This window comes from Amyelois transitella, chromosome 3, assembly GCF_032362555.1.
Source record: "Amyelois transitella isolate CPQ chromosome 3, ilAmyTran1.1, whole genome shotgun sequence".
Taxonomy (NCBI): domain Eukaryota; kingdom Metazoa; phylum Arthropoda; class Insecta; order Lepidoptera; family Pyralidae; genus Amyelois; species Amyelois transitella.
The window spans coordinates 2,782,928-2,809,496 of record NC_083506.1 but is presented as its reverse complement, the minus strand read 5'-3'; the positions used below and the strand labels follow the sequence as shown (position 1 = coordinate 2,809,496).

Sequence of the window (26,569 nt, the reverse complement as noted above, 5' to 3'; positions counted from 1 at the left end):
GGATCTTCTATTTACAATAAGTACTTACATTACGTTCTCATACTTTAAACAAATTAAAGATGTTTGTGCAGAGCTGCCATACACCATAATATTTATTTAGAACTTATGGTAAGAACGCTCGCCCATAATTAGATAGCAAGCAAAATGAATTACAAAAACGAGCTAGACGGCAATTGCGGACAGGTCTGGCAAAAATAGAAAATGGTGGCTCTGAAACCGGTAGGAGCCAGGGCAGATGGCCACATCTTTTTGCTTCAACAACGCTGGGAACATTCTTGCTGTAGTCTTTTATCATTACCAACTTAAATAATTGCGATTGGTAAGGTTTTCGTGCGAAAACATAGGTGTACATAGGTATCACGTCTGATCGGGTCGATGGACGTCGACGGAGTGACCAATTCTACTATGAATTGGCGAAAAAGCCAGATTGTGGTAAAGAATGGCGTCTCTCTCACTTTGCGTAATCCCAATTGCAGCTCACGAACAACATTTCTAACTATGAGTGGCAAATAACTGAAATTTAATTGCTTAATCCCAAAAACCAACAGTTCGCGACTTCAATACCTACCAAATAATTTTCGAATAAGGGTTATTATCTATTTCTTTTAACAAAATTCAAACAAAATTGGTAAAATCTGATTATGCCTGGATGGCTGCAGAGCCTTGAACATCGCGTGTGTCTTTCACAGGCTTCACTTAGCAGAATATGCCAACGATTGCAAAATCTGATTCCCCGTCATATTATATATACTATTCCATACATGTGTTGTTATCTTTACCCAACCCATCTTTCAATTTACTAAATCTATTATTATGGAAAATTCGAAATTTCCTCACCGTCTTTGTTTCGGGGACATCAAGGAAAAAGTAAATAGGCAGTATTCGTAATAGCATGCACTCCATCTAACCGCTTGAAGTCAAACATACTCAAAATTTTAATAAAAATTCATAAGATCATACCTATTTTGCAAATTCCTTACATTTGCCAAGTCATGAATCCAAATCTTTGGTTTTAATTAAAATTATCTTCCTTGGATGTTACAGTAAATTTTATTGTGATTAACTTTGGAATCTAATAATAAAATTGGATAAAATCCTTTTACGCTCTGTATACCTAGTACAGGAAAATAACAGCTATCTTGCTATGAGTTATGGAAAATCTTGTAAAAACTTTCCCTTTTAGATGCTTCCAGTTATTTAAATACACATTACATACTTTCCGAATAATTTACTTACACATATGTTAAGGCATGAAAAACATACGAATACCTACCTATTTGATAACTTTAATGACATGTCTCTGAAAATTGCAATAGAACCTGTACTTTAATTTTTATTTTTATTTTCTCTTTGCTCATTAATAAATACCAATTTCTTTTAATTAATTTGAAAACTTAAATTTTTTGCGTTCCCACAACATTCTGGTTTTCAATTACCGATCGGCATGTGGATAAAGCTATTGAGTTTCCAGGCGCAAGGCACCATAAAAAAGTTGCATCCCGACTATTTTCGATACAAAAGCAAACAAAGAAACTTACAGCGAGTCCTAACAAGGAGTGCAACGTTGTGCGATAAATCAGCCTATGGTTGCTAGATAAGGAGTTCTATTAGACATCTTGAAGATCGGGACCGGTTCGCGAAACGAGGGTTTAAAAGCAAGAGTCGGGACTCTTAGGAGCATTCCCGTGTCGACAGCACCCTAGCACAGACGAGCAACATGTGGCCACTCCTGGTGTTAGCTCTCGTGGCGACGGCTTCGGCCCAAATCCCATCTCTGGGGTGGTGTCCTGACTATCAGGTAAGTTTTCTTTTATATTTTATTTATTTTATTTATGTTGATGATTTTGTGATGTGAAGATCAGTCTTCTTCGGCGAAGACCAAAATCTTCGCTAAATGGAATCTTGGCCCTCCGCGTTTCGCAGCTTTATTTGACCTGACCAGTAAAAGAGGGTGTCTTGTGTTTATGGTCATCAATTTTAGCTATCTCAGTTCTGTATCATAAAGTAATTAGAAAATTTGCTTTTAAATTACAAAAGATTTTGGTTCAAACTTAAATCAGGGTATGATAAAAAGCGAACTTTTCTATGTTGCTGACATATCCTGGATTTTTCTTAAATTTTAACACTTCATCCGATTCAGTCATCATCATCCTCTTTATGTATCTGCGGTCTAACTGGAGTTAATCCCTCTATGATCAATATCCATTATTATTTGTCCTAATACTTACCTACCTATTATTATAGCTTGAGATGTTAGACAGAATATCTTTACACCACCAAATAAACAAAGCAAACAAAAATAATTTTTATTACTTCCTTTGTTATTTTTAAGTCTATAATGGAGTATTAGTTAGATGTATTCTTACTTCGGCACTAAAAAAACCATTCTTACATTTGAATATTCACCTGTTATAAGGCTTATATAATTGCGTATCACTGACCACAGCCAAGCCAGTTGCGAAATGGTCATCAACCGGACGCTATAGCTATTTGTGGACTTCCATTTTTATATGCCTTGATAGTTCAATAATGTAAGGATGAAATTGTGCAACTGTTTTTTGTAATAGTTTAACCCATCCGCCTAACAAAATAGAAGCTTATGTCCAGCATTATGAAAGTTCGGGGAAGACGCAAAAACAATACCAAAATTTAACAGAAAACCAAAAATCTGTGCCCAAAGGTTATTGGTTTGTTGTGGCACGTACCAAAACAAAAAATTCAAAAAAGCAAATAAATAAATTAAAATTTCAATTTCCCGTAAATTTCAAAATCCAATCAATCACACGATAACAATAACCTTGAACCCTGGGTACCCGTTACTTATATAACCAACACTGACCACAGCCAAGGGACCGGTCGCGAAACGGTCAATGACGCTAACATCACGGCTTTCGTTTTCGATCGCCGTGTGTGTTGTCATTATTATAAAGCTAAGTTCGACAGTGATATTATTTAGCTCTAAAATGTAGACGGTTAAACGAAGACTAGTAAAACCGATAACATAATACGCTGCTTCAGAGAATGTTTTTTTAGTAACTAGATTATTTACGATACCTTTTGTGATGAGTTTTGTGACTTTTGTGTGAGAGAGATAAATTAACTTTTTATCATCTACATATTCTTAATATACATATATCATTCCGTACGTATTGGATTAATATCCATATTTTTATTGAGAACAATTAACACCTGGTCTTCGCCCACAAAGGAATCATACCTTAGATAACTATCATAGACTTCAACTGTATCTGATAAATATTTGAAGTTCTCATCGTACTTATAAACATTTCTAACCGATTTATCTCTTTGTAGCCTATGGCCAACTTCAACATGAAGAACTTCCTCGGCACGTGGTACGAAGCCGAGAGGTATTTCACGGTCAGCGAACTCGCCAGCCGGTGCATCACCAGCAATTACATCAGCACTCCCGAAGGAAGGATCCTCGTGTCCAATGAAATCACTAACTATTTGTAAGTTAAGAAATTGGATGAAAGTAAAAGTGTTTGGAAGGAAAGGGTAGACTTTTTAATGAGCAGTAGATATATCAAGCTCGCATAAATATTAAGAATGTCAATATCGAAAGTTAAACTCTGAATCTTCTTGCAATGTGAAGTCCTCTATAGAATACTAACGTAGTCGTGGACGTAACTATTCAACAATTTTTTTTATCTTAGCAAAGACATTTTAATTTAGATACTATATACACTTATTGTATTGCAGTTAAGTGAGTAGGTTGCACTGTCAATTTCGTAAATATAAATCTTCTTATTCTCAGAACGGGTGTGAAGCGTGTGATGGAAGGTCACCTGCAGATGATTGGCCGAGAGGGCGAAGGTCGCATGCTGGTAAAATACTCCTCTCTGCCTATCCCCTACGACTTGGAGTTCAGCGTCTTGGACACCGATTACGACAACTATGCGGTCATGTGGTCATGCAGCGGACTCGGCCCCGTACATACCCGTAAGATTTTGATTTGACTCTTTTGACTTTCTCTCACAAACATCTTTTTGCTGAAGACGTAGGCATGCAGAGTGCAACTTTCCACTTGCTCATTTCTATGAAAGCAGATAATGAAATCCCTTATGTTTGTTTACCGATTCATTTATAAGTTCAAGTTAAATTGTTTACAGAAGCCTTTTAACAAAACAGGTTCTAACCGACTATAACATTAAAAACATTTTGAAGGATCATATGTTGTAGATGTTTGAAAACCCGAACTTATTTAAAAAAAAATAACAACAGCGGTCCTCACATCCAAATATTTTTCCAGTTTAAACATTTTGTTAGAAAAGAAAGTTGACGATCTCCTATAATTACAGAGAGTGCCTGGCTGCTCACCCGTGAGAGACTTGCGCCGTCCAACGTGATGCAAATGGCGTACGCTATTCTGGATAAGTACAAGATTTCCCGCGCCTTCTTCGTGAAGACCAGCCAGGCCGACTGCACCATCTTACCTGATCCAGCAGCCCTCCCTGAAGACGCGAAGAGTGTTGTTGGAAGCGTTGTTAATCCAATAGCTGATAGGATTCTTAATCAAGCAGGCGTTGAGGTTTGATTATATTAATATTTCGTTCATTTTTCTTCAAACAACATAATTCTTCGCCTTTAAATACGTCATGGAAAATTTTCTTTTCACTCGTGCCCTTAATTTTTAACACGATACTAATAAAATCAATTAAAAATAAGGTTAGAACCCACTTAATGTATATGTAAAGAAAATACTTATTCGGTAATATTTATTTATAAAAATTTCAAATTGGCTTCGTATAATTTTTTATGTTTTTTATTCATTTTGTAGACAAATTTTTGCACAATTTCAATTTACAGAAAATATCTGAAGTCGTTCCTGAACAAGGGAAAGTGCCCGTCGAGAAAGCAGTTCCAGTCGATCCGAAAAACGTAGAACCCAAATCCAAGGTCATGGCAAAAGAGCCCCTAGCTGAAGAGGAGAAGAAAGAAGAGAAAAAGGAAGACGCGAAGGAGAAAGAGCCAGAGAAGATTGAAATGCCTGAAACGCCAGAGAAATTAAAAGAATCGGAGCCAGAGAAGCCGACTCTATCCTGATTCCCTAGGGTTAATCGTATATGCGTAGATTTGTATAGGTGATGCTGTGTGCACGATAGGGCTATTCAACCAAATAAGTTCACACATCGAGTCGAATTTTGATACTAATATGTCTTATGACGTATTGTATCTTTTAGATGTAGCACGATAGTCACTACAATTGTTAAAAAGGGAAGTCAACTTGGAAATAAATTAAAAAGTAAATAAATTTTATTTGTTTCATTAAAAAAACCGTTTCATCTGTAGGTACTCTTTCATATGAACTAAACCTGAAAACAATTCACTGCGAAGGAGCCTTTACATCAAGGAATGGAGGTCATATCTTTTGAACCAATGAGTTCTTATATTACCTACTACTAGAAAAATCTATATTAAGTACTTACGTTGATATAGGAAAAAATCATAGGAAATACCTTAACTGGATGAATTTAAGGAAAAATGTGCAAATATACCTAGTACATTTCTTTAGATGCTGAAATAAAAGTAAACAATCTTCTAAATTAATTTATAACCATGAGAATACATTCAGTCAGAAAAGTATCGGGAATGGATTATTTATTTATGGTTCCAAATTCAAATTTTTGTTTTTTTTGTTGTTGTTAGATTGGCACAACTGTTTTCCATTTTGGCGCGGAGTTTGAGTTGCATCTGTTGTTTACATTAAATACAGTGCTATTTTTAGTTATATCATAACTAGTGTGTATTGCTAATTTCATAATGGATAAAAACATCGAACAAAGAGTTTGTCTTAAATTTTGCATTGCCAATGGAATATCGTGTTCGGAGTCACTGAAAATGTTACAGAAGGCTTACGGTGAATCGACTTTATCAAAAACTCGTGCTTATGAGTGGTACAAAGCGTTCAAAAGCGGTCGAGATGTGATGGAAGATTTGCCTCGCTCTGGTAGGCCATCAACGTCTGCAACTGAAGTTAACATCGCAAAAGTGAAGGAAATAGTGACTGAAAATCCTCATTCAACTTTGAGAGAGATAGCCACCGAACTTTCTGTATCTCACGAGTCGATCCGTACCATTTTAACTAATAATTTGGGTATGAAACATGTTGCCGCTCGGCTAGTCCCAAAAGACCTGAATTTTTTTCAAAAACTCAATCGCATGAGAGTCGCTGAGGACATGCTAGAACGAGTCAATTCCGACCCAACATTCATGAAACGCATTGTTACTGGTGACGAGACGTGGGTTTACGAGTTTGACATGCAAACTAGTCAACAAGCTTCGGAGTGGCGCCTTCCAACTGAACCGAAACCGAAAAAACCACGCCAAAGTCGTTCAAAAGTCAAAGTCATGTTGACTGTTTTCTTTGACTATCGCGGTGTTGTGCACTCGGAATTCTTGCCGGAAGGTCAAACGGTAAATAAGGAATATTATTTGAGTGTTATGCGGCGTTTAAGAGAGCAAATCCGACGAAAAAGGCCAGATTTGTGGAAAGAAAATTCTTGGATTTTGCACCATGATAATGCACCTTCGCACAAGGCCATCATTGTGAACGAATTTTTAACCAAACACTCAACAAATACCATCGAGCAACCACCATATTCACCAGATATGGCTCCAGCCGACTTTTTTCTTTTTCCTAAACTCAAATTACCACTTCGTGGCACCCGTTTTCAATCGGTAGAAGACATAAAAGAGAATTCGCGGCGAGAACTGACCTCAATTCCGGAAACAGCGTTTAAAAAATGTTTTGATGATTGGATTATTCGTTGGCGTAAGTGTATCGTTTCTAAAGGAGCATATTTTGAAGGTGATAAAATAAATTTGGATGAATAACAAACAGTTTGTGTATTATTGATCTTTTCCTGCTACTTTCTTGACAGAGTAGTAAAAGCAAAATAAGTAAACACACACTTTTGCTATTAAACAATCTTTATTTTACAATTTTTATCAAGATTAGATTTATTTCAGTAGACCTATTTAAAGAAATGGACTATAAGCATACTTACTACAATCGCGTAAAGTTTGTAATAGGTAGATATTATGATTAAAATGAATGCAACCCAAAAAAATTAGCACCACAGCAAATTTGTAGTTTTTAAAAAAATAACACACATTTTAAAACCCACACGAACGTAATCGACTAACTACAACAGCACAAGTTTACTTGTTTGTAAGTGACTTGTTAAGTGCAAAATGGCAAAAGAGATGGGTCTGGCCAAAAAAATTAGCACCACAGCAAATTTGTAGTTTTTAAAAAAATAACACACATTTTAAAACCCAAACGAACGTAATCGACTAACTACAACAGCACAAGTATACTTGTTTGTAAGTGACTTGTTAAGTGCAAAATGGCAAAAGAGATGGGTCTGGCCAAAAAAATTAGCACCACAGCAAATTTGTAGTTTTTAAAAAAATAACACACATTTTAAAACCCAAACGAACGTAATCGACTAACTACAACAGCACAAGTATACTTGTTTGTAAGTGACTTGTTAAGTGCAAAATGGCAAAAGAGATGGGTCTGGTTGTATTGGTCGGGCTGTTACTAAGCACCCACTCCCGGCCGCTATCCCACTACTGCCCGATACGGGGACTTTTGGCTGCTGGGTCTCCCCCCTGGCCCGGTTCGCCCCTCCTTAGTTAACCTGCTCCCCTCAGACTCCTCCGAGGGGACCATATTAATACCAGGCTTAGTGTGGACGTCCAGTCAACATGGGCCACTCAGCACCAGGACTCCCGACCTCAAACCATCCTCCAGCTCCGACCTCCGAGTAGCCGGATTACAGGAGACGCCACGCTCCCAGTCGAAGTGATTGGCGAAATGAACTATCGCTTGACACAAAGAAGCATGCATTCAAATTCAGTCACGATATTTGAAGGTATAAAAATTCCAAATATTATTTTTTACTCTAACACGCAACAGTCCGAATAAAGAACTGAAAGTTTTTCATACGTCCAAATCAATATAAAGCTAAAATATTCGTATAAAAATAAAATAATTTTACTAACGGACGCGCCCTCTACCGGCGCTGCTATGAACTACTGTTACCCCACATTGCAAACGACGCATGCCGTTGCTTAATCTTTTGTACTTATTATGCGTAGCAACGCTGAGAGGGCATTGGACATATTTCTTTCATTTGTAAGTACAAAGTGGTTTTATTTAATTCGTTTTCAATTTTTTTCTTAAGTTATAATGTTTGTAGTTAATAATAAAATTTATAAGCAAAATGGCAAACACTTTTACTCATAGTTCATCCTTGCAATAATCTTTTCTCGCACTATAAAAAATAATGTTATTAAAACGTTTCTAATTGACAAACTACATAAGAAAATATAATTTTTCGAATTTATATAATTTAGTCGTAACCTTAATTTAGTCTTCATTTTAACAAAGCCTGTAGCGAATCGGGTGCCTTCCTATTATTACTTTTTAAATGTAGGTATGACGAAACCATCAGGAGCAATATATTATTTACGCAAAATTTACTATATGAAATTCAAATTATTTATATTAAAAATTTCGTAAATAATAAATTTTCGTATTTCGTAAATAATAACCGTACCTAATTTAAATTAATAAAACAGAAGGTTGTGATCTTCAAATAAAATTATGCATACATACATACATATGGTCACGTCTATCTCCCTTGCGGGGTAGACAGAGCCAACAGTCTTGAAAAACAATAAAATTATGACATAAATAAAATAAAGTAGTAACCATATATACACACATATAGCCACGTCTATATCTCTTGTGGGGTATACAGAGCCAACAGTCTTAAAACATTGAAAGGCCACGTTTAGCTGTATTTTTAACCATCAAACAGTTGCCTTAGAAGTATTTTCGCTAACTTCAATACCTTAGTAACTTTTCAGTTCATGATCCTGTTCGGTACCAGACAACGGTACTTCTAGAATTACTTGATCTCGTCTTCGAAGCCTTACGTGTCAAAGTATTGGGTGAGATCAGCCGTTTGTTATGGTCAGTCAGTGAGACCGGCGCAGGCGACGCAGTCGCTACAAGACTGGTTTGCCGTTAGTGACAATTAGTGTTAAAGGTAAGATATTAATTGATTTAAAGAGTTACTTAGTTATCACAAATATTACCCCTTTGGCTCTAATCGCCACTGATTAAGTCGATGTAATCATAAAGCCTCCAGCTGAACGTTCGAAGTTTCAGTCTTTTCGAGACTTTTGGCTCAGTCTACCCCGCAAGGGTTAAAGTGATAATTATAATTAGTGATAATTATATAAACGCTTTAATTCTTGGCACCATCGGCTCTGTCTGCGTCGTAAAGAAAAAAGACAAGGAGTGTGTGTTTGTGTTGTTTTATACTGACAAGAAAATATAATTTAAATAATCTCTGACATTACCGAACGTTAGGAAAATAAGTTTAAATGTACCTATAGTATTTTTATTAAAAGAGATTACCAGTTAATTATATGAATAAACAATACGATTCTAATAAAAGAATATGATTATTGATTATTTTTGGTTACTGAATGCCATTAAAGCGAAATAGGAAGAACAACTGGTCATACAGCCTTGACGTATGCTAACATACTCGTGAAAAATATATAACCGAACATTAAATTTGAACTGACCTTGGATATTTGATGTAAATCATTTTTATAATACATGGTAGGTATACTAATGTATATATGACACGTCGTTCACATGCAAAAATATGTCAGTAATATTTCCCGAGTATGGAGTACGAATGGTCAATGTACAGTCAATAGCATATAAACCTAGCCAAGTTCACTGCGAATTTGCCTCTATTACCGGATCATCCGGAGTTGAAATGCGATTGACTGTACAATGTATGTAAGTTTATACATAGGTATGTATATTTTCGTAATTCAGAGATTACACTAATGGTTTTATTTTAATGGTTGGTTCCAAATTTTAATGGTTAAATCCTGGGAACACTTTACCCTGTTTCCGATTAAGTACATACGAGTATATCCCATACCCCATCAGGCCAGATTAATAATATTTTTTATCAACGCCAGTTGTATTGACCCAATCTTTAAAAACTAGATGTTCACTCTTTGTATTATTTGTATTGTTTACCACATCATCAGTGAGTGATTAAACCTGATGATTGATTGATCTTTCACATCCCGACGCCTGAGTTTCCAGATCAATCAATCTGGATTAATCAACCTCACATCTTGCCGTGTGGTTTCCGGCATGGGTGTCGTAAAAGACGACTAATGGAAGGGCGGCTAAGAATCTTGGTATATCTCTTATAGGCGACGGGCTAGCAACCTCTCACTATACATATGAATCTCAATTCAATCATAAAGTCATACAGCTGAACCTGGCCTTCAGTCTTTTCAATACTTTTGGCTCTGTTGACCCCGCAAACGTTACTTACCAAATCGTAAAAAAAATACCAAATAAATTAGGTGTCTCGCGGTTTTGGTCCAAGGAAGACCTAGATCTCACAAAATACCTTATTTACTATGACGTTAATATAATTACATTTAATGCAATCAGCCGGAGATAAACTGTATGATTGTTATGCTTACCTTGTGCATTTAATAATGCATTCAGCTGTGTTATTATTGAAACGTCGCAGTTAGATCGCATAGATTATTTTATTAATTTTCTTTTCTCAAGGTGTAAGAACCAAGGTGACAAAGAAGTCATCTGTGGTTTGCAGATATCAATGACAGGGCTGTGTTTGATGTTATAATGTATGTACTCAGTTTAATTGTATTTCAGTTAAATGAAGATGATAGTGTATAGCGCAATACACAACATCTAAAGACGAGCTTACATATACAATACCAAAAAAGCGAAAATCACTCACTCATGAACTCACTCATCACGATATCTCGAAAACTACTACGCCGATAAAGAAGAAATATAGCGGAAGGTATATTGTGACTAGAGGACGCCCGATATCTCGAGAACTAAGTTCTAGGATGAACACGATATTCCCGCGAGAACGGGATTTTTTGGTTTACGCGGGTGCAGCCATGGCACCAATACAAAAAAGAATAGGACCCCTCCATCTGTTTCCCATGGATGTCGTAAAAGGTGACTAAGGGATAGGCTTACAAACTTTTTTAGGCGATGGGCTGGCAACCTATTTGGACCTCAATACTATTAACAAGCCAAATAGCTGAACGTGGCCGATCAGTCTTTTCAAGACTGTTGGCTCTGTCTACCTCACAAGGGATATAGATAGGTAGACGTGACCATATGTAGGTATGTATGTATGTTCTCATTTTTCTCCCCATTTTGACCGTTCCTTGTATAATCAGTTTTGTACCAACTGAGTCACATATTTTATTATCATTCCCCGAATGGTAACAAAATATGGGAATAAAAAAATGGTAATGGTACTTCATGCACATATTTCATTAGTCAATAGAACAGATAACTTGGAATTCTTCATCTGGTAAGCTAGCAATATGTCACTAAGCCATACAAGCTGTACGTGGTTATTGAGGCTTTTGAAGACTCTTTTAAGGATCTGTTTACCTTGTCTAGGTTAAAAACGTGATATATGTATATTTACTTGAAAGAGTACCTAACAGAGAAAGGACTTGAACGATTTCTCTGTAACATTGGCAGTGACCGGCCGCCGCCGTGTCAGTGAACTCATTGCAAAGCATGCGCAGGTTGCTCGGTGCAGTAAAATGTAATACAACTCGGCTATGACCACTGATATTTAATTAAAATTTATTTAGAAACATGTTTTGGCATACTAACTTACGTAAGTATACATACATCTAATCACGTCTGTATCCTTTGCGGGGTAGACCGAGCCAACAGCCTTGAAAAGGCCACGCTGTTTGGCTTAATGATAGAATTGAGATTCAAATAGTGACAGGTTGCTAGCCCATCGCCTTAAATAAGAATCCCAAGTTTATAAGCCTATCCCTTAGTCGCCTTTTACGACATCCATGGGAACGAGATGGATTGGTGCTATTTTATTTTTTATTTGGCATACTTCAAAACAAATAAATCAGCCACTACCATAGGGTAAAGGATAGCCTTAGTATCAAAAATAATAATAATTATGCGAAAAAAAAATATATTCCGGTTATAGTCTCAGTTATAGGCTTCACAACTTACAAAAATAATAAATTCAATGATAAAACCTCTTTTTACAAATGAAGTGACTTACCTAAAATAACCATGTCAACAAATTAACGATGACTTAATCCAACATAGGGCCCGATAAAGCGAATAAGCTTTGAAGAACCACTACGAATTCAATCTATATTACTTTAAAACCATATGATATGTTAAATGTATTTTACATATCATATGGTTGTATAAAGTCAGATAGGTATTATCTAAGTAAGAATATGCGCTAGCCCTTCGCATAGAAATTCAATAGACGCCGTTAGACTTTACCGTAGCCCGGACCTAGCCTACTGGCGACCTGACCTAGATTTACTTAGGCCCAATACTCACGTAGGTATGAATACTAATGGGATCATCACTATCCACTTTCAAACTTATTTACTCGTGATTTTATGAAGTATTGTACGAAAGAATTATCTTTAGGTATACAGGTTCATTCATTTTGCATTGTTCTAGTATCTTTATCATATTGGGGACATTTAGGTAAAAGGTCCGGTCAAGACTCAAAACTAACCCTAAATGATAAGCTTACATGAACAGATTGATGAATGTAAATGAAGAAAAAGATGTTCGTAAGGATCAGCTTTGCTTTGTCTGTCAATAAGTGATATGTTTTACTGATTTTAATTAAGTTAATTGCATTATACTCCTATGCTTAATTTGAATAGAAAAGGGCAAAAACCCAGATTGTGTTGCACAGAATAATTATAATGACTCATTACATAGTTCAGGGCTGAGAGATCATTAAAAGGGAACAACGACTTCAAATTAGATTGTTCTGCGATGCGGTACTTTGTTTGCGTAAATCTTTACAAAATTTGAGATAGACTTTTGTAGTTAACACTTATTTCTGGTCTAAGACTTTTACTTATGGAGTAAAAGTCCTAGACTAATAAAAGGCCGCAAAGAAAAGTATAAAAAGGTTCCATCTTCGATAAGTCTACTAAAGTGGTGTACTTTTTAATTTTTTGCCGGCCTCTGTACCGCAGCGGTAGTACGCTTGTCTGTGACACCGGAGGTCCCGGGTTCGAATCCCGGCCAGGACAGGATGAGAAAAGAACTCTTTCTGATCTGTCTTGGATGTTTATCCATTTAAGTATTTATTATAAACTATAGTATCGTTGAGTTAGTATCCGTAACACAAGCCTCGAACTTACTTCGAGGCTAACTCAATCTGTGTAATTTGTCCCGTGTATGTATATGTGTATGTATGTACTTTTTAAATGGTATTGTCATCTGTGTATGGATTTATAACGACGAAAAATATTCATTGACTTGAATAAAGGTCCTGTGTCTCCTAGCTGGAGTGTTCGGTCTTGAGCTTCTCGCTTTATTTCGCTCCAGGTCCTGCCTGCCTGCTTCCCTCCTCCGCAATGATAGACCTCCGCCAGTTCTTCTCGGGACGGCCACACATACGCTTTCCATGAAGAATAACTACAAATAATCATTTCTATACTAAAATTGAGTTTCTTTCGATTTCAGATGTCAGTTCTCCGTGCGATAGCAGTATTCCTATGTGGTTTCTTCTCCCTCAGGATGTGCAGGGCGCAGATCGCGTTTCCTGGCCCGTGCCCAGACGTCCAGGCGATGACGAATTTTGATCCAAATCGAGTAAGAACTTAACTCTTTTATCATTATCATCATAGCGTTTGTCCCCATGGGGCCTGAGGACCGGCTATGTCGCGTTCCAGCGCGACGCCGTTTTTATCGCGCGTAAAACTATCGCTGTTTCGCTTTTTATTATGACGTGAAACGGGACACCGCTACAAGGGCAGAAGTGGGTAAGTGGGTGTATATGTATTATATATATATATTATATATTCTACGTGTATTTTATTAAGTTTAAACATTTATTTATCTTGCTCTGCGCCAACGCCAATCTCCTGTTTGGTTTCCTTCCACCCAGAGTTGACTGGAAGAGATTGCATTAGCGATATGTCCGCCTTTGTACTATCATCTCGCTTTGTGCTGTTTTGTATGTTTTACTCTTATGGTGCAATAAAGAGTTTTATCTATCTTGCTATCTAAATGAAGTTTTTACACGAAGCCACTTCTGTCTGAACTTCACAACGTTGCAGGGGAATCTTAGCCAGTTTGCATTAAAGTAACACTGGTACACATCCAGACGCTAGAATGTGCAACATTTCTCACGTTTCTCTGACTAAAAAATCTTTTACTTCTGGGCCTACTTAATACGTTCTGCTTTTATTTGTATGAAAGTATGGATATTAGGTAGTTATTTTTACCTAGGAGCACAGTTCAAGTCTGTAATACTTTTATATTGATTTATCACAGATATATGTTTATTTATTTATTCTTTATTGAAACTATTAAAAATATTATGTTATATTGTTTATTTTATTTTTTCAGTACGTAGGAAAGTGGTATGAATATTCAAAATACTTCTTCATCTTCGAATTTGGTGGAAAGTGCGTAACGGCTGAGTACGACGCAAAGGAGAACGGAGTTATTGGAGTCACCAATAAACAGTTGAGCAGCCTGTGAGTTCAAATATGCAAAGAAAACCATAAAATCAAATAAGTACAATAAAATTTGAAAGGGGGCTCTTGGATTTAGTAAGTTTAAGTCCCTTACAAGGTGTAATTGACACGAAGTTGGTTTACTTTAATTTTCAAATGATACATTGGATTTCTATAATATTTTTCCTGGACAGGAAAATCAGTATCTAGTGCGTGTAAGTGATACTGTGTAACTTGAAATTTTGCAACATTAGGTACATGATATTTGTTTTGTTAGAGATTTTCTATTTATTCGTATCCTACTCATCCCATAAAATAAGAGGGAGAAAGAAAGAAAAATGACTACTTTTCACTGCCTACCAATAGCCTCCTTCCTTCTGGCTTAAGTCCTGGTTGCATCCTCACCTCTCTGGAAAGGAGCCCGTTCTATGCCTTTGACCTATCAATAGTTACGCTTATAATGTTATAGTTATTGTTATGTTACATATTATTTTCAGGACAGGCATCCAGTCTGAGATCGACGGGGAAGCCAACCAAGTGAGCAGGTCTGATGAAGGCAAGCTGTCAGTTCGATTCCCGTCGTTTCCTGTCAAGATAACAGCGCCATATTGGGTGGTGGATACGGACTACGACAGCTACGCATTAGTCTGGAGTTGTTACGACTTTGGACTGTTCCACACAAGTTAGTTTTACTTTACACACACCATTATGTACATCGAAAACACATACTGAAATCATTGAAGTAGAATGTGCGTTTACAGACATAAAATGATGCCAATTTCCCAAAGTGGCAGGCAAAGACTACATAATTTCACTTGCCACGATCCCTACATACTTCTTTGTAATGTTTCTTTATCTTTTACCTATTGAAACGTCATTCAAATTTATTTTTCAGGTAACGCTTGGATCTTGACTCGAGAACGGACGCCTCCGTATTCAGTGATAGAGAACGCATACGCCGCTGCTGACAAAAACAATATTAGCAGAGTGTTCTTCCTCAAAACTGACCAATCAGATTGTCCAGATAAAGCGGACAAACAAGATTAATTGTATAATTAGGTAGTGAAAAATCTATATATACCTATATTAATGGAAAAGGTGACTGACATGTTCCTGCACAGAATGCGCTGCAGACAGTAAATATGACATAAGGAATAGAAGATGTAAAAGAACGTAAATATTTTTGTAAATTATAACAAACATACATAAAGTCACGTCTATATCCCTTGCGGGGTAGACAGAGCCAACAGTCCCGAAAAGACTGAAACGCCATGTTCAGCTGTATGGCTTCATGATGGAATTAAGTTTCAAATAGTGAAAGGTTGCTAGCTCATCGCCTACAAGACGAATCCTAAATTTATAACCCTATCCCTTAGTTGCCGTTTACGATATCAATGGCAATGACATAAACAAGAAAAAAAGCATACAGCAAAAGCCATAAATACGAAATTAGCGAACAAATTTTAATTCCCAAACCCTACTTTAGTTGTTAAAGCGATGGGTTTGATCATTTAAATAAAATTAATGAAATAACAAATGTTTTATTACAACTAACACAATTAAGACGAATTACGAATGGGACCATAACAATAATTACAATATTCTCATTAAATCTAAGTTAACCTTATATAAATTAAAGCCTTTACAGAATGATTTTCGATCAAAAATTTTATTCATCAGTTTCAGGCAGTAGAAATATTTTAAGCATAGATTCCAGAGATACAAGACAATCCCAATGAACATACAGTGTATGATGAAAAAAATTCTTTAAATTCTTGTACAATTTGTACTGGATTGATGTTTATATAAATGTATTTTCCAAGTTTATAAATATCTTTAATCGTAGTATTTATCTTCATTCATGCTAATAATTTAACATCTCCTCGCGCGAATTAACGATACTTTTAAGCATTTGATTTCCAGTCACTATTTATATACAATCATCACCATCATCTTAAGCTGGGGTGCTATCATCTGAATGCCAACTTTTCCTGTGTTCACCAGTAGCTTCATCATAAGTAGGTGGCGGTGGGAGATCGTAGCTCTTTGTTTTAGCTGGTGCTTTAGCTGTTACTGCTAAACGGTCCTCTTCAGCTTCTTCAGGAATAGAATCCCTTCGACGAGGATCAAATTCTGATAGGACTGGCTGAGATATGTTGTTTCTTTGAGGTAGACCAACCAAAGCCAGTTTTGGGGCACTGTGTGCTTGCTGAAAATTGATAAAAATAGGTCTGAGTTGGTAATTTCTTTAAACTAAGAACATATAAATAAATGTTTTTTTTTTATTTATTTCATAAATAGGTGGAGAAAGGTTAGGGCAAAATAAGTCGTAAATTAATTCAAAATCATTGCGTTATATTATGCGATCTACACAGACATTGCACGTTTTCTTGATGTAGGTAACATTATTTAATCCCTGTCATAAATCTGCATCAATACGTCATCATATCTCACGATACTCAACGCAAATAGAAGAATTTTCGGAATTTGTACAAGGTTCTATTATTTAAAGCAGGCTTTGAAAGTCAAATATTGTTCTATATCTATCTCATTAATGAGGAAATACCAGTTGTTGTGACTAGGACATTTATCTGTTGCAAATTTTTACTTTAAATAATAATTAAATTTGGTTTAATGTTTGGCGATGAATATTCTAATTTTTTTAGTGTTTTAAGTTAAATTGTTTAAACTTGATTAGTCTGTATTCTGTCATGTATTCTAAATAAGTACAAATGGTGTATGTTTATCTTAATCTACGTTTATGAAATTGCGGCAAGTACTATACAAAATCATCTGTAAACATTGCTTCACTTACCTTATAATTTGTAGGTCTAGTAGCTATAGACAGAACTGGGTTCGAGATATGCCCTTTGGTATTCTGATGGCTTATTTCAATCGCAGACCTCAGCAGATCAACCTTGGAGGCGGAACCTTCATAGTTGCTACCTCTTCTTTGAGCGTTACTACCACTGCGACTTCTGATTTCGTTTATATCACCTTGCGAAAACTGAAATTTTTTTTACAGATATCTTCATTTAAAATTAAAAGAAAACTAACCCTACTTGCTTCAAATAAACCTTAAGTACCTATTAAAGTGACTTCGAAGAAAATTTAGAGAAATCGGGGTAATTCAAGACTAATTATTCCTATATTAGGTACCTCTGTGGATGTCATAAATATGTAAGAGTGGCTACGGTTGAGTTGAGAATCCTAAGGGTTTTTAAAAATACTAATAATTCCACTATATCCATCGGAATAATATTAGTATAAGACAACTATTATTACGATTTCCATAGAAAGTGCGCAACTTTAGTTTATCAAATTTATAACGTTAAAAACTTATCAAGATTTTGAAGTATTGTTTGTCTACTTAATGAAAGATAATCTATTTGCAATAAGTCGATCTCTGAATTCGTTAAACTTACCCTAGACCGAGAACCTCTCGGTAAAGAATGAAGAGAGCCCAAAGGATTGAACCTGGTAATCATATGAAGTCTTTCTATGGATATCATTGTTTCTGCATCTTTGCGTAATGGCTCTCCGTTTAATTTATCTCCTTCTCCGCTTTCTACAATAAAAAAATCTTGTTAGAATCTCCTACTACTTGGCATTTTACTAGATGTTATCTTTTTACGACGAATGAAAAGCTACTTCCTCATGATAACACATAAATAATTTCATCACCTTAGTGATTCAACTACATACCAAATACGCAAAACAAAACAGGTGATGCCTATTATGAGATGGGCGCCAAATATGAGATACTTAGCAAAGTGGTCTACCAAATTATTTTTGCTATAACTATCTATCTACCTTAATTTTAAATTAAAAATATTTCAATTCTCACCCGTGTCAGGATCGCAAGCATCTTCAATGCCAGTCATAGATATTTTCCTCAGCCAAAAGTAGTGAAGAAGGCCATACAAGACTCCTCCCAGAAAAGCCATGAGCCCCATATAACGGAAAGCCTCCCTAGTTCCTAACTGGGCGATGAGAAGACCACCTCCAAAACTGCCACTACCCCTTCCTGAAAATGATTTTACCTAGATGATTTACTAGTTGTTGGCTAGGAATCGTTTGAATGCTCTTGAGAATTACAATAGGCTTTAGTATTCTGCTTCTTCCTCCTGGCGATAATCACGGTATCATTCTCACTTCTTCGGAGAGAAGCCCGGGGTTGCCTGTTTGCTATGATCCTAGAATGTTGTAAGTAAGGTTTTTATATAAAGCGACTCCCATTTTATTTATTTATTTATTTATTTATGTACACAAAATGATATACAGGAGCATACAATACAGTTATTATAGTACAAAGGTGCTACTTATTTTAAAAGAAATGTCTTCCCATGTGTCTTCCCAACTTTTGCAGGCAAACCCATCTTGGATCATGCTAAAAACTGCACAAGATGGTCCATTCATCTAGTTCCTTAGTCACTTTACAGTAGGATTTAATATTGTTTTGCTGGTTTATCACTATGATATTGAATAACACTAGCGTTCACCATCTTCCGTCATAAAGATTTTATGCCCTAATTCTATGATAATTACCGAAATATTCTGGCCTTTACCAATGCTCTCTTTATCTCTGCAAATTTGAGACTTAGGATAATGATAGCAAAAACAACACTGTAATTACAAGTTTTCCACAAAATGTCAAAGTACATTTAGAGCAAACTATTAATCTACCGTGTTATAATTATAATTATTATAAATATAGGACTAAACATTACTTTGTTTCAAAATTTCTTGTATTGTGACGTAATCGCCGCTATCAGGTAAATACGACGGATTCCTTTTAATCGTAATGTAAATGGCACTGGCGCGTATAGATTCTTAGTGTTTGAGCAGAGATGAAAGTTCATTAGCATTATCTTGTTTTTTCTCCAACGATACATTACCGCACATGTGCCCAGTATTAAGGCTAGTTTCATTGATTTACCTAACAATGATTGCCGTTTATGGGAAACATACATAGTAAAAAACACGAAATTTAAAATACAACAATGAATTTGTAAGATGAAGACCTTAATATGGTATTGTTAAAACTGATCACAAACCTTTTAAAGAAAAATAGTAACGTTATAAAACTACAAATCATCATACCTAAACTAAAATGCGCCATTCCGAGGACTCCAATCAAGGTCGCTAGTAAACTCTTCGGCGCCAACATAGCACAGTATGTGGCAGCAGCTACCCACATCAGATGCACTGACAGAGATTCCATGGCTTCAAACGGAAAACACCACCAGGAGTTTCTGGCGAAGAATATTAAAATATAATCAAGGGGAATTGAATTACCAAATTGGTCGGTATTTATTTAATGAATCTGATTTGTTCACTCCGAATGAATCGCAAATTCACCAAGAAAAATTTAACTAAATAATATCTACTTTTTTACAATAAATGAAGCCAAATATATTGACCCTGAAAAGTTATCATCAAATAAATTGTTATTAAATCAATATAATGTTACTTATTTGTTTGTCTTAATTATTTGTTAAACTTGTGAAAACCCATTACTGCTTAGGTACTATACTTATTACCAGCTGGCCAATGTGATACTGGTCATAAGAACCACCTACACACATCATTGTGTTCATAAACTTGACAATGCTTTATCGCCGTAAATACGTCGCAAATGTGATTTTAATTCAAAAGGACAAGATACATCTCTGCTGCGTAAAATGACACAATGCCAACCTCTTATGTTAGATAACAATGATATAACGCACTTAGGCAGATTAATTTTATTGCAAGCATTATCTTTTAATGTTCTTACCTATGATTTTTTTACATTAACCAGCTCAACAAACATCAAAATCGTTTCCCCTCACAGATATAGAATTATTGCCTACGCGTTTCCCTAAATCTATATATATAAAACTCTTCCGTTACTGAGTGACTGACTGACAGACAACGCACAGTCGAAACTACTGGTCGTAGACAGCTGAAATTTGGAATGTAGGTTCCTTGGGATATGTAGGGGAGCACTAAGAAAGGATTTTTGGAAATTCAACCCCCAAGGGGGGGAAAAGGGGTAAAAACGTTTCTATGAAAAATCTTATTCCTTGGGTTTATAAACTTGAAACTTGGCATGAACACGTACATAGGCAAGTAAATATGTTTGACATTATAAGTTTTTTCAAACTACCCTCCAATCGTGATTTAGGGGATGCGATTGGGTGACTGATTTATTAACGCACAGCCGAAACCGCTCGGTATAGGAGTCTCAGATTTTGAACAGAGGTTCCTTTAGTAACATAAGTGAGCACTAAGAAGGGATTTTTGAAATGTCAACCCCCAAGGGGGGGAAACGGGATAAACTGAGCCGGGGCTGCGGGAAAGTTCTAACGAGATACCGTGGCCCCGGAACGCAAAGGGCAACTGAAGGAACGAGGTGGGTTTTAGTCAGTAAAAGTCTGACACTCCCTTCCGTTCCACCCAGAGCAGGAGAGGTCATTTGATGATTTCCCATCCTTAAAAAAAAGACTTTGTATGACAACTTTCAGTCGTCTCTTTAACATACATAATAACATACATAATTATGTACATACATGCATAACATTAATAACATCACGCCTTTAAATCCCTATTTTGTGTTAACACTACCCATACAAACAGCTACGAAATTTGTCCGCATCCATTTTCACCTAAATTCTTAACGTTAATGAGATTTACTTTTTATTATCAGGTCAACCTAATAGCCTCACATGTACGTATAACTTCGTAAGAATTTTCTTTCAACTCCTAACTACTATACTTCAACTGTCTGTACTGTCGAGATCATTAAAAAACGCTATATATAACCGAATTACACGTGGGCGAAGCCGCGGGCGGAAAGCTAGTTATTAATATATGACTTGAGATGCAACAAGAAACTATGGACCAGGATTGGGTCATGAGAGACCTCACTTTCGGTTGCCCAGATTTGGAGGTCATGTTAATTTCCCAACTCTTGAATTAGTTATCAGAAAACAAAACTGTCCCTTATCCCATCCTGTAGTTAGAGTTCCACAAGGTTAATAAGCAAAATTACACTCCAATTCCACGTACTTAAGTAATAACGGCTATGTAACGTTAAAGTTAAAACTAAATTAGTCTGATACTCACTCGATGAACGAGTAGCCAACCAGTCTAGCAGCGTGGGAGAAAAATGCTACAATGATGACGTTGACATGTCCTATGCGGGCGGTGATGGCATCCGCTCCGTATAGGAACGGGATGCTGCTCAGAGTACCCACGGTCACGGTTATACCTGCACACAAGATGAAGATAAAGCAAACACAACTGGACCTAATGATGCAGTGCTAAATATAAACCACTTCCTAGTACTTTAAATAGCAAACTGCATTTGTTTGCGGTATTAAAATTGTAGACTTATTGGTCGTAGGAGTAAAATTTTAAAAGATATATATTACACCATTTGATAATTTTATCAAATGCTTCAGATGATTTCTAGGAACTATAAACTTTTTTCTATATAGAGGCACATTGTCAACTCATGGTCATTGCTAAACCTAAATACACGTTACAGTAAAGATAAAGTTATTTCAGAGGTCGACTGTATTCCATGCTAAATATATACTGAGCTATTCTTAGTTTCAACTTATATTACCTACTTTCTTTACAAATTAATGTGAAATCAGATATTATCGATTTAGTCAGAAAATCAAGAATTTGAAAAGTATGTTAGTTCAACCCTGTTGAAATAACTTACCTAGCAAAAAATTTGGCGCTCCTAATTCCTTAAGATATATAAATAAATACGATTCAATGAATCCCCAAAAATTTCCCAACGCGAAGAGGAAAAATATGAAAACTATAATGTGGGGCATTTTGATAATGTTTACTAAGTCCCGTAGTAAATTATCAGCAGGTAGTTTGGCGCCGAGAGGCATGACCGCTACAGTTATAGCTGATATCAGGAGTAACACGTCGTACGTGTAAAAGGCAGCTGAATAGTCGGTGTAATCTGCAATCGATAAGATGATGTTAAACTTCGGAAAGACATTATTGACATAATAGATAACGATTAGTAGAAAACACTACTTACTAACTTGTTTGCTCCTCATATCTATAAGCATACCCGTGATAGGAGAGAATATTGCCATGCCAATACTTGAAAATAATCTTTCTCTGCCGAAATCGCCACCGTACTTTTGAATCATAGTTAGAGCTATAGGATCCATGATAGTGACCCCAGCAGACAACATAATCGTGCCCATGAACCGTAGGAAAAAGTAGATGTAAAATGTCTTATCGTCACTTTCCTTGTAATCTGGTGGGCATATATCCGGACCGCCTCTTCTGTAAAATTCCAGTAGTATATCTTTAGAGTTAAGATAGACCGTTTGAATCAATAAAAGATAAAGTTTATCGTTGGTTATTTTGGTTTACTTAAATCTTTTCATACTCGTACTTATTTATATCCTACAGTGTAGAAGCCATGCCCGTATATAGCTTACGATACTATCCTTGGATATGTTATTTGTTAATGCTGAACAAATTTCAGTATTAATGTGGTTTTAAATTAGAAAACTGGTTGTTAACAACTTATATTATAAATGCGAAAGTAAGTTTCTTTGTTTGTTTTCTCTTCACGCGATATCTACTGAACCAATCTTTTTAAAATTTTGCATATATGTTTGCCTATATTTATGCAAATATTACATATTATCCTGGTAAAAACTATGATTCCCATGGAATTTCCAAAAATCCTGTTTTCTTTTGTAGGTGGCGCTAATTCTGCGCGTACAGGTGGCGCTAAATACGCGCAGGCCCAGTTGCGGGTAAAATCTAGTATTATGTAAATCAGACAATAAAACAAACATCGAAATCGAATTTAATTAGAACTAAAATAAATTATCAAGCTTTCTATTCGTTTTGAATTATTCAACTTTAATAATACTTGCCTGAAATCACATTTCTGAACCATGCAATCAGCGGATAATAATTCTAATCGCTGTTGCGACAATTTTGTCATATTATGCAGCATTACTTGCCCTCCGCATCTCAAGTCTTCTTTGTCGAGAGCGGTTATGTTCACGCCCTGAGCTATAAGTAGTTTCTCGCCAAATCTTGATCTAAAATCTGTTACTGGATCATTTTCATCCTAAACGACCAAAAAATATTTTTAGAAATTGTGAATGATGTAGAGGCAAGCTTTAGAAAAGGAAGTGGATAATTTAAAATAAACAAATAGGTAGGTATCTCATGAGATCACTAGTACAGAATCAATAGAAGGAGTCTGACATAGAAACAGTCCTGAACCTACATATAAAAGTGGGTTAAGAAGAAATAGTTTTCTTTGAAAATGAAAACAGCCATATACTACACAAATTGTACATCACACATTATAATTATGTTTTTTAGGTATTCTACTCACTCGCTCCATTTCAATTCCAAGTTGCTCCTTGGGTTCACCTAAATCATCATGTAACGCGATGAGGAAGTATGCTGCATCGTTATAATCTTCATCATCCTCCGTCATGTTTTGATGGCTATAAATTATATTGTAATAGAGATAAAATATGCGTCTTGCAATCACTAGGGGTAAAATTATATTCAATTCGTTTGGGTTAAATATATTTTTTTAAATGTTTTGATCCATACCTACAGTTAAAAATGATATGAAAGGTAATTCTTATTACCTGATCTAAAAACTATTAAAAGAAAATTGCTAAGTATCTATGGTTGATATTTATACAAAAATAAATGATCATCAAGTGAGGGATAAACACGATAAAATGTCATTCAAAATATAAAACGCTGTAAACATTTCTCGCTTTTAATTCAATATAGTACAAAGCCCTCTGGAGCTAGATAAACCAATGCAGGATCTTGGTCCTTTGTGTATTTGAAATTCAATTAAATGTATACGACCTTGCAGAAGTACGTAACAGAATGATGCATAGAGTAACCTATGCAGTATGAAATGGATCAACTGATCCGATTTCAAACCTTTCTCTCTTCATCTACTAAATTCAACCGTAGTGCATAAATAGTACATAATTATACTGAAAATAGCATGTGTAATGACAATTAGACTGATTCATTATACAAACAACTAGGTCCTTTTATCTTTGAAGAATCAGTAGCAGGATATAATTTATCTAGAACACTTCAAAACATGATGGAAATAACAATAAACATGTTTTTATTTGCGACATACCTGCTGTTTGATAGATTTGGAGGGCGAATCTTTTGGCTTATATGAAAATCTAGGTCATCTTTGTCATCTGCTGGGTCAATAGCAGGGCTTTCGGTCGGTCTCGTAAGTTTGCAATGATCTACACAACGATCCAGAACAAAATCAACAGTTTCATCTTCGTCCGGACATTCCCTGCTCGGACATGGGCTCCACCAAATCTATGGAACACACTTCTATGAAGATTGATATACATATCTACTGTTTACCCAGACATCATGCACTCGTATTATTTAATCCAACGTAATGCATTGTTAACATTGCAGTTGCTAGCTTTTATAGTAGCTGTAGCTACTGACAACAACATATTTTATATTCTTTGTCAATTTGTCAGGTAAGGTTCGTCAATGTATTATTTCTACTTGAATTGATATAAAACTATTGACATGCATGTTAAGAATGTTTTTACTTCTAATAAAATTGTTTTAACTGACAATTGACTAAACATTAGACAAGATTTCTCAGGTGCAGCCAAGATATAACGTAATAAGCATAAATACCACTTAATTCCCTTAACTAATTCAAACAAACGGACTGGCGTTATGACATTGGTTAATTCGCCCTGAGGCCGGATGAAGCCGATTTGCTCAAATTCTTAGAGGAGTCTTGGTTATCTCGTGACTAAATAACGAGGGCCGTTCGTTAGGGGCCAGTTTCGAAACAAATCTATAAATATTCTGCTACTTACCTCTACGCTGTTTGTGATCGGATGTCGCATCACGTACGCCGAGGGCATCACGCCTGGCGTCTCCTGGTGGGGTATCAGGAGCAAGGAATGATGAAAAGCAGCATTTAGAATCAGGGCAGTTATTACGACAGGCTTGTACTCCCCAAATCGATCAACTAAAAACCCTAGAATCAACACAGCCCCGTCAGACAACTGTAGAGAATATTACACGAGCCATTGTATTTTACTTACCAGTTATCGGAGGGCTTAGGAAGGTTGTGAAAGGTAACGCTAAATACACAAATGAAATTTCAGGAACAGTTAGTCCTATGCTTTGCATATGTATAGTCAAATATGGTAAAAGGGATGCGGTGGCTCCGTACATCACAAAGAGAGTCACTTTTAGCATAATGAGGTTTGGATTGATGCGCAACCAGACCATCAGACGGCCTACGCGCCCTATCTCTTCCTCGCTGTCTTCATCCATGGTTGTGTCGTCTTCGTATTTCTTGGAATCGTTCAACTTGGCCATAACTTTGGCTCACACTCACATTTTCATACAGACAGTTGATTCGTATGCTATATCTTATCGACTGACGCGCGGATCGTCAGCGTCGTCTGTGGCAGTCGGCTGTTTGTTTAGGCGCGATGGCTTTGGAGTGATAATTTCCTTGGAGCCACCGGGAGGGAGAGGATGGTTCCCGTGCTCCCGAGCGACTGCGGGAGAAGATTGCGCGGACGAGCAGGCACCAATTTACAAATAATAGCAAATTACCTTCGTTTAAGAAGTGTCACGGCGATTGGTGGGGATGTTGGCTAAATCGGCTGGCGATTCGAAGACCTTGTCGCTAATGGTTGGGGTCGGACTCGGGTGCTGTACGCTGCTAGTTCCCAAAGTGCTTGGCGAATTGCTGCGAACAACTCCTCTCCTTGTAAGTAAGTATTTCACTATTTCATTACGACTTTTTATCAATTGATCGATTTCTGAATATAATGGTTTTTGAATCACCGGGCCTGCATAAAGACAGAAGTCAAAATGAACGGAGTCACAGAAGTAAGTATGCAGAGATCGTGATAAG

At 36.2% G+C, this 26,569-nt stretch overlaps 2 protein-coding genes across 2 annotated transcripts; one reads left to right on the top strand and one right to left on the bottom strand.

The window, feature by feature from the left end:
* On the top strand, positions 1-16,190 carry LOC106133483 (uncharacterized). The gene is made up of 9 exons (XM_060950490.1): positions 1-108; positions 1,472-1,798; positions 3,313-3,470; positions 3,776-3,960; positions 4,320-4,549; positions 13,619-13,747; positions 14,507-14,637; positions 15,114-15,298; positions 15,512-16,190. Exons 2-9 carry the CDS (start codon positions 1,718-1,720, stop codon positions 15,661-15,663), a joined length of 1,251 nt encoding a protein of 416 aa, XP_060806473.1. The 5' UTR covers positions 1-108; positions 1,472-1,717; the 3' UTR covers positions 15,664-16,190.
* Positions 16,138-26,215, bottom strand: LOC106133542 (uncharacterized). The gene is made up of 13 exons (XM_013333313.2): positions 25,743-26,215; positions 25,512-25,675; positions 24,788-24,984; positions 24,002-24,116; positions 23,529-23,728; positions 22,670-22,923; positions 22,334-22,588; positions 21,727-21,871; positions 19,720-19,871; positions 18,464-18,643; positions 18,042-18,184; positions 17,432-17,623; positions 16,138-16,825 (listed from the first exon to the last, which is right to left on the bottom strand). Exons 1-13 carry the CDS (start codon positions 26,020-26,022, stop codon positions 16,571-16,573), a joined length of 2,532 nt encoding a protein of 843 aa, XP_013188767.1. The 5' UTR covers positions 26,023-26,215; the 3' UTR covers positions 16,138-16,570.
* Positions 26,216-26,569: the final 354 nt, after the last annotated feature.

Excerpts from the sequence above, each read along its gene's own strand:
- LOC106133483 (XM_060950490.1), top strand. The coding sequence starts at position 1,718 with ATGTGGCCACTCCTGGTGTTAGCTCTCGTGGCGACGGCTTCGGCCCAA. Across the intron at positions 3,961-4,319 it reads ACTCGGCCCCGTACATACCC|AGAGTGCCTGGCTGCTCACC; the intron begins GTAAGATTTTGA and ends CTATAATTACAG. Across the intron at positions 4,550-13,618 it reads TTAATCAAGCAGGCGTTGAG|ATGTCAGTTCTCCGTGCGAT; the intron begins GTTTGATTATAT and ends TTTCGATTTCAG.
- LOC106133542 (XM_013333313.2), bottom strand. The coding sequence starts at position 26,022 with ATGGCCAAGTTGAACGATTCCAAGAAATACGAAGACGACACAACCATG. Across the intron at positions 24,985-25,511 it reads CGATCACAAACAGCGTAGAG|ATTTGGTGGAGCCCATGTCC; the intron begins GTAAGTAGCAGA and ends TGTGTTCCATAG. Across the intron at positions 22,924-23,528 it reads GTTCAGAAATGTGATTTCAG|AAGAGGCGGTCCGGATATAT; the intron begins GCAAGTATTATT and ends GGAATTTTACAG.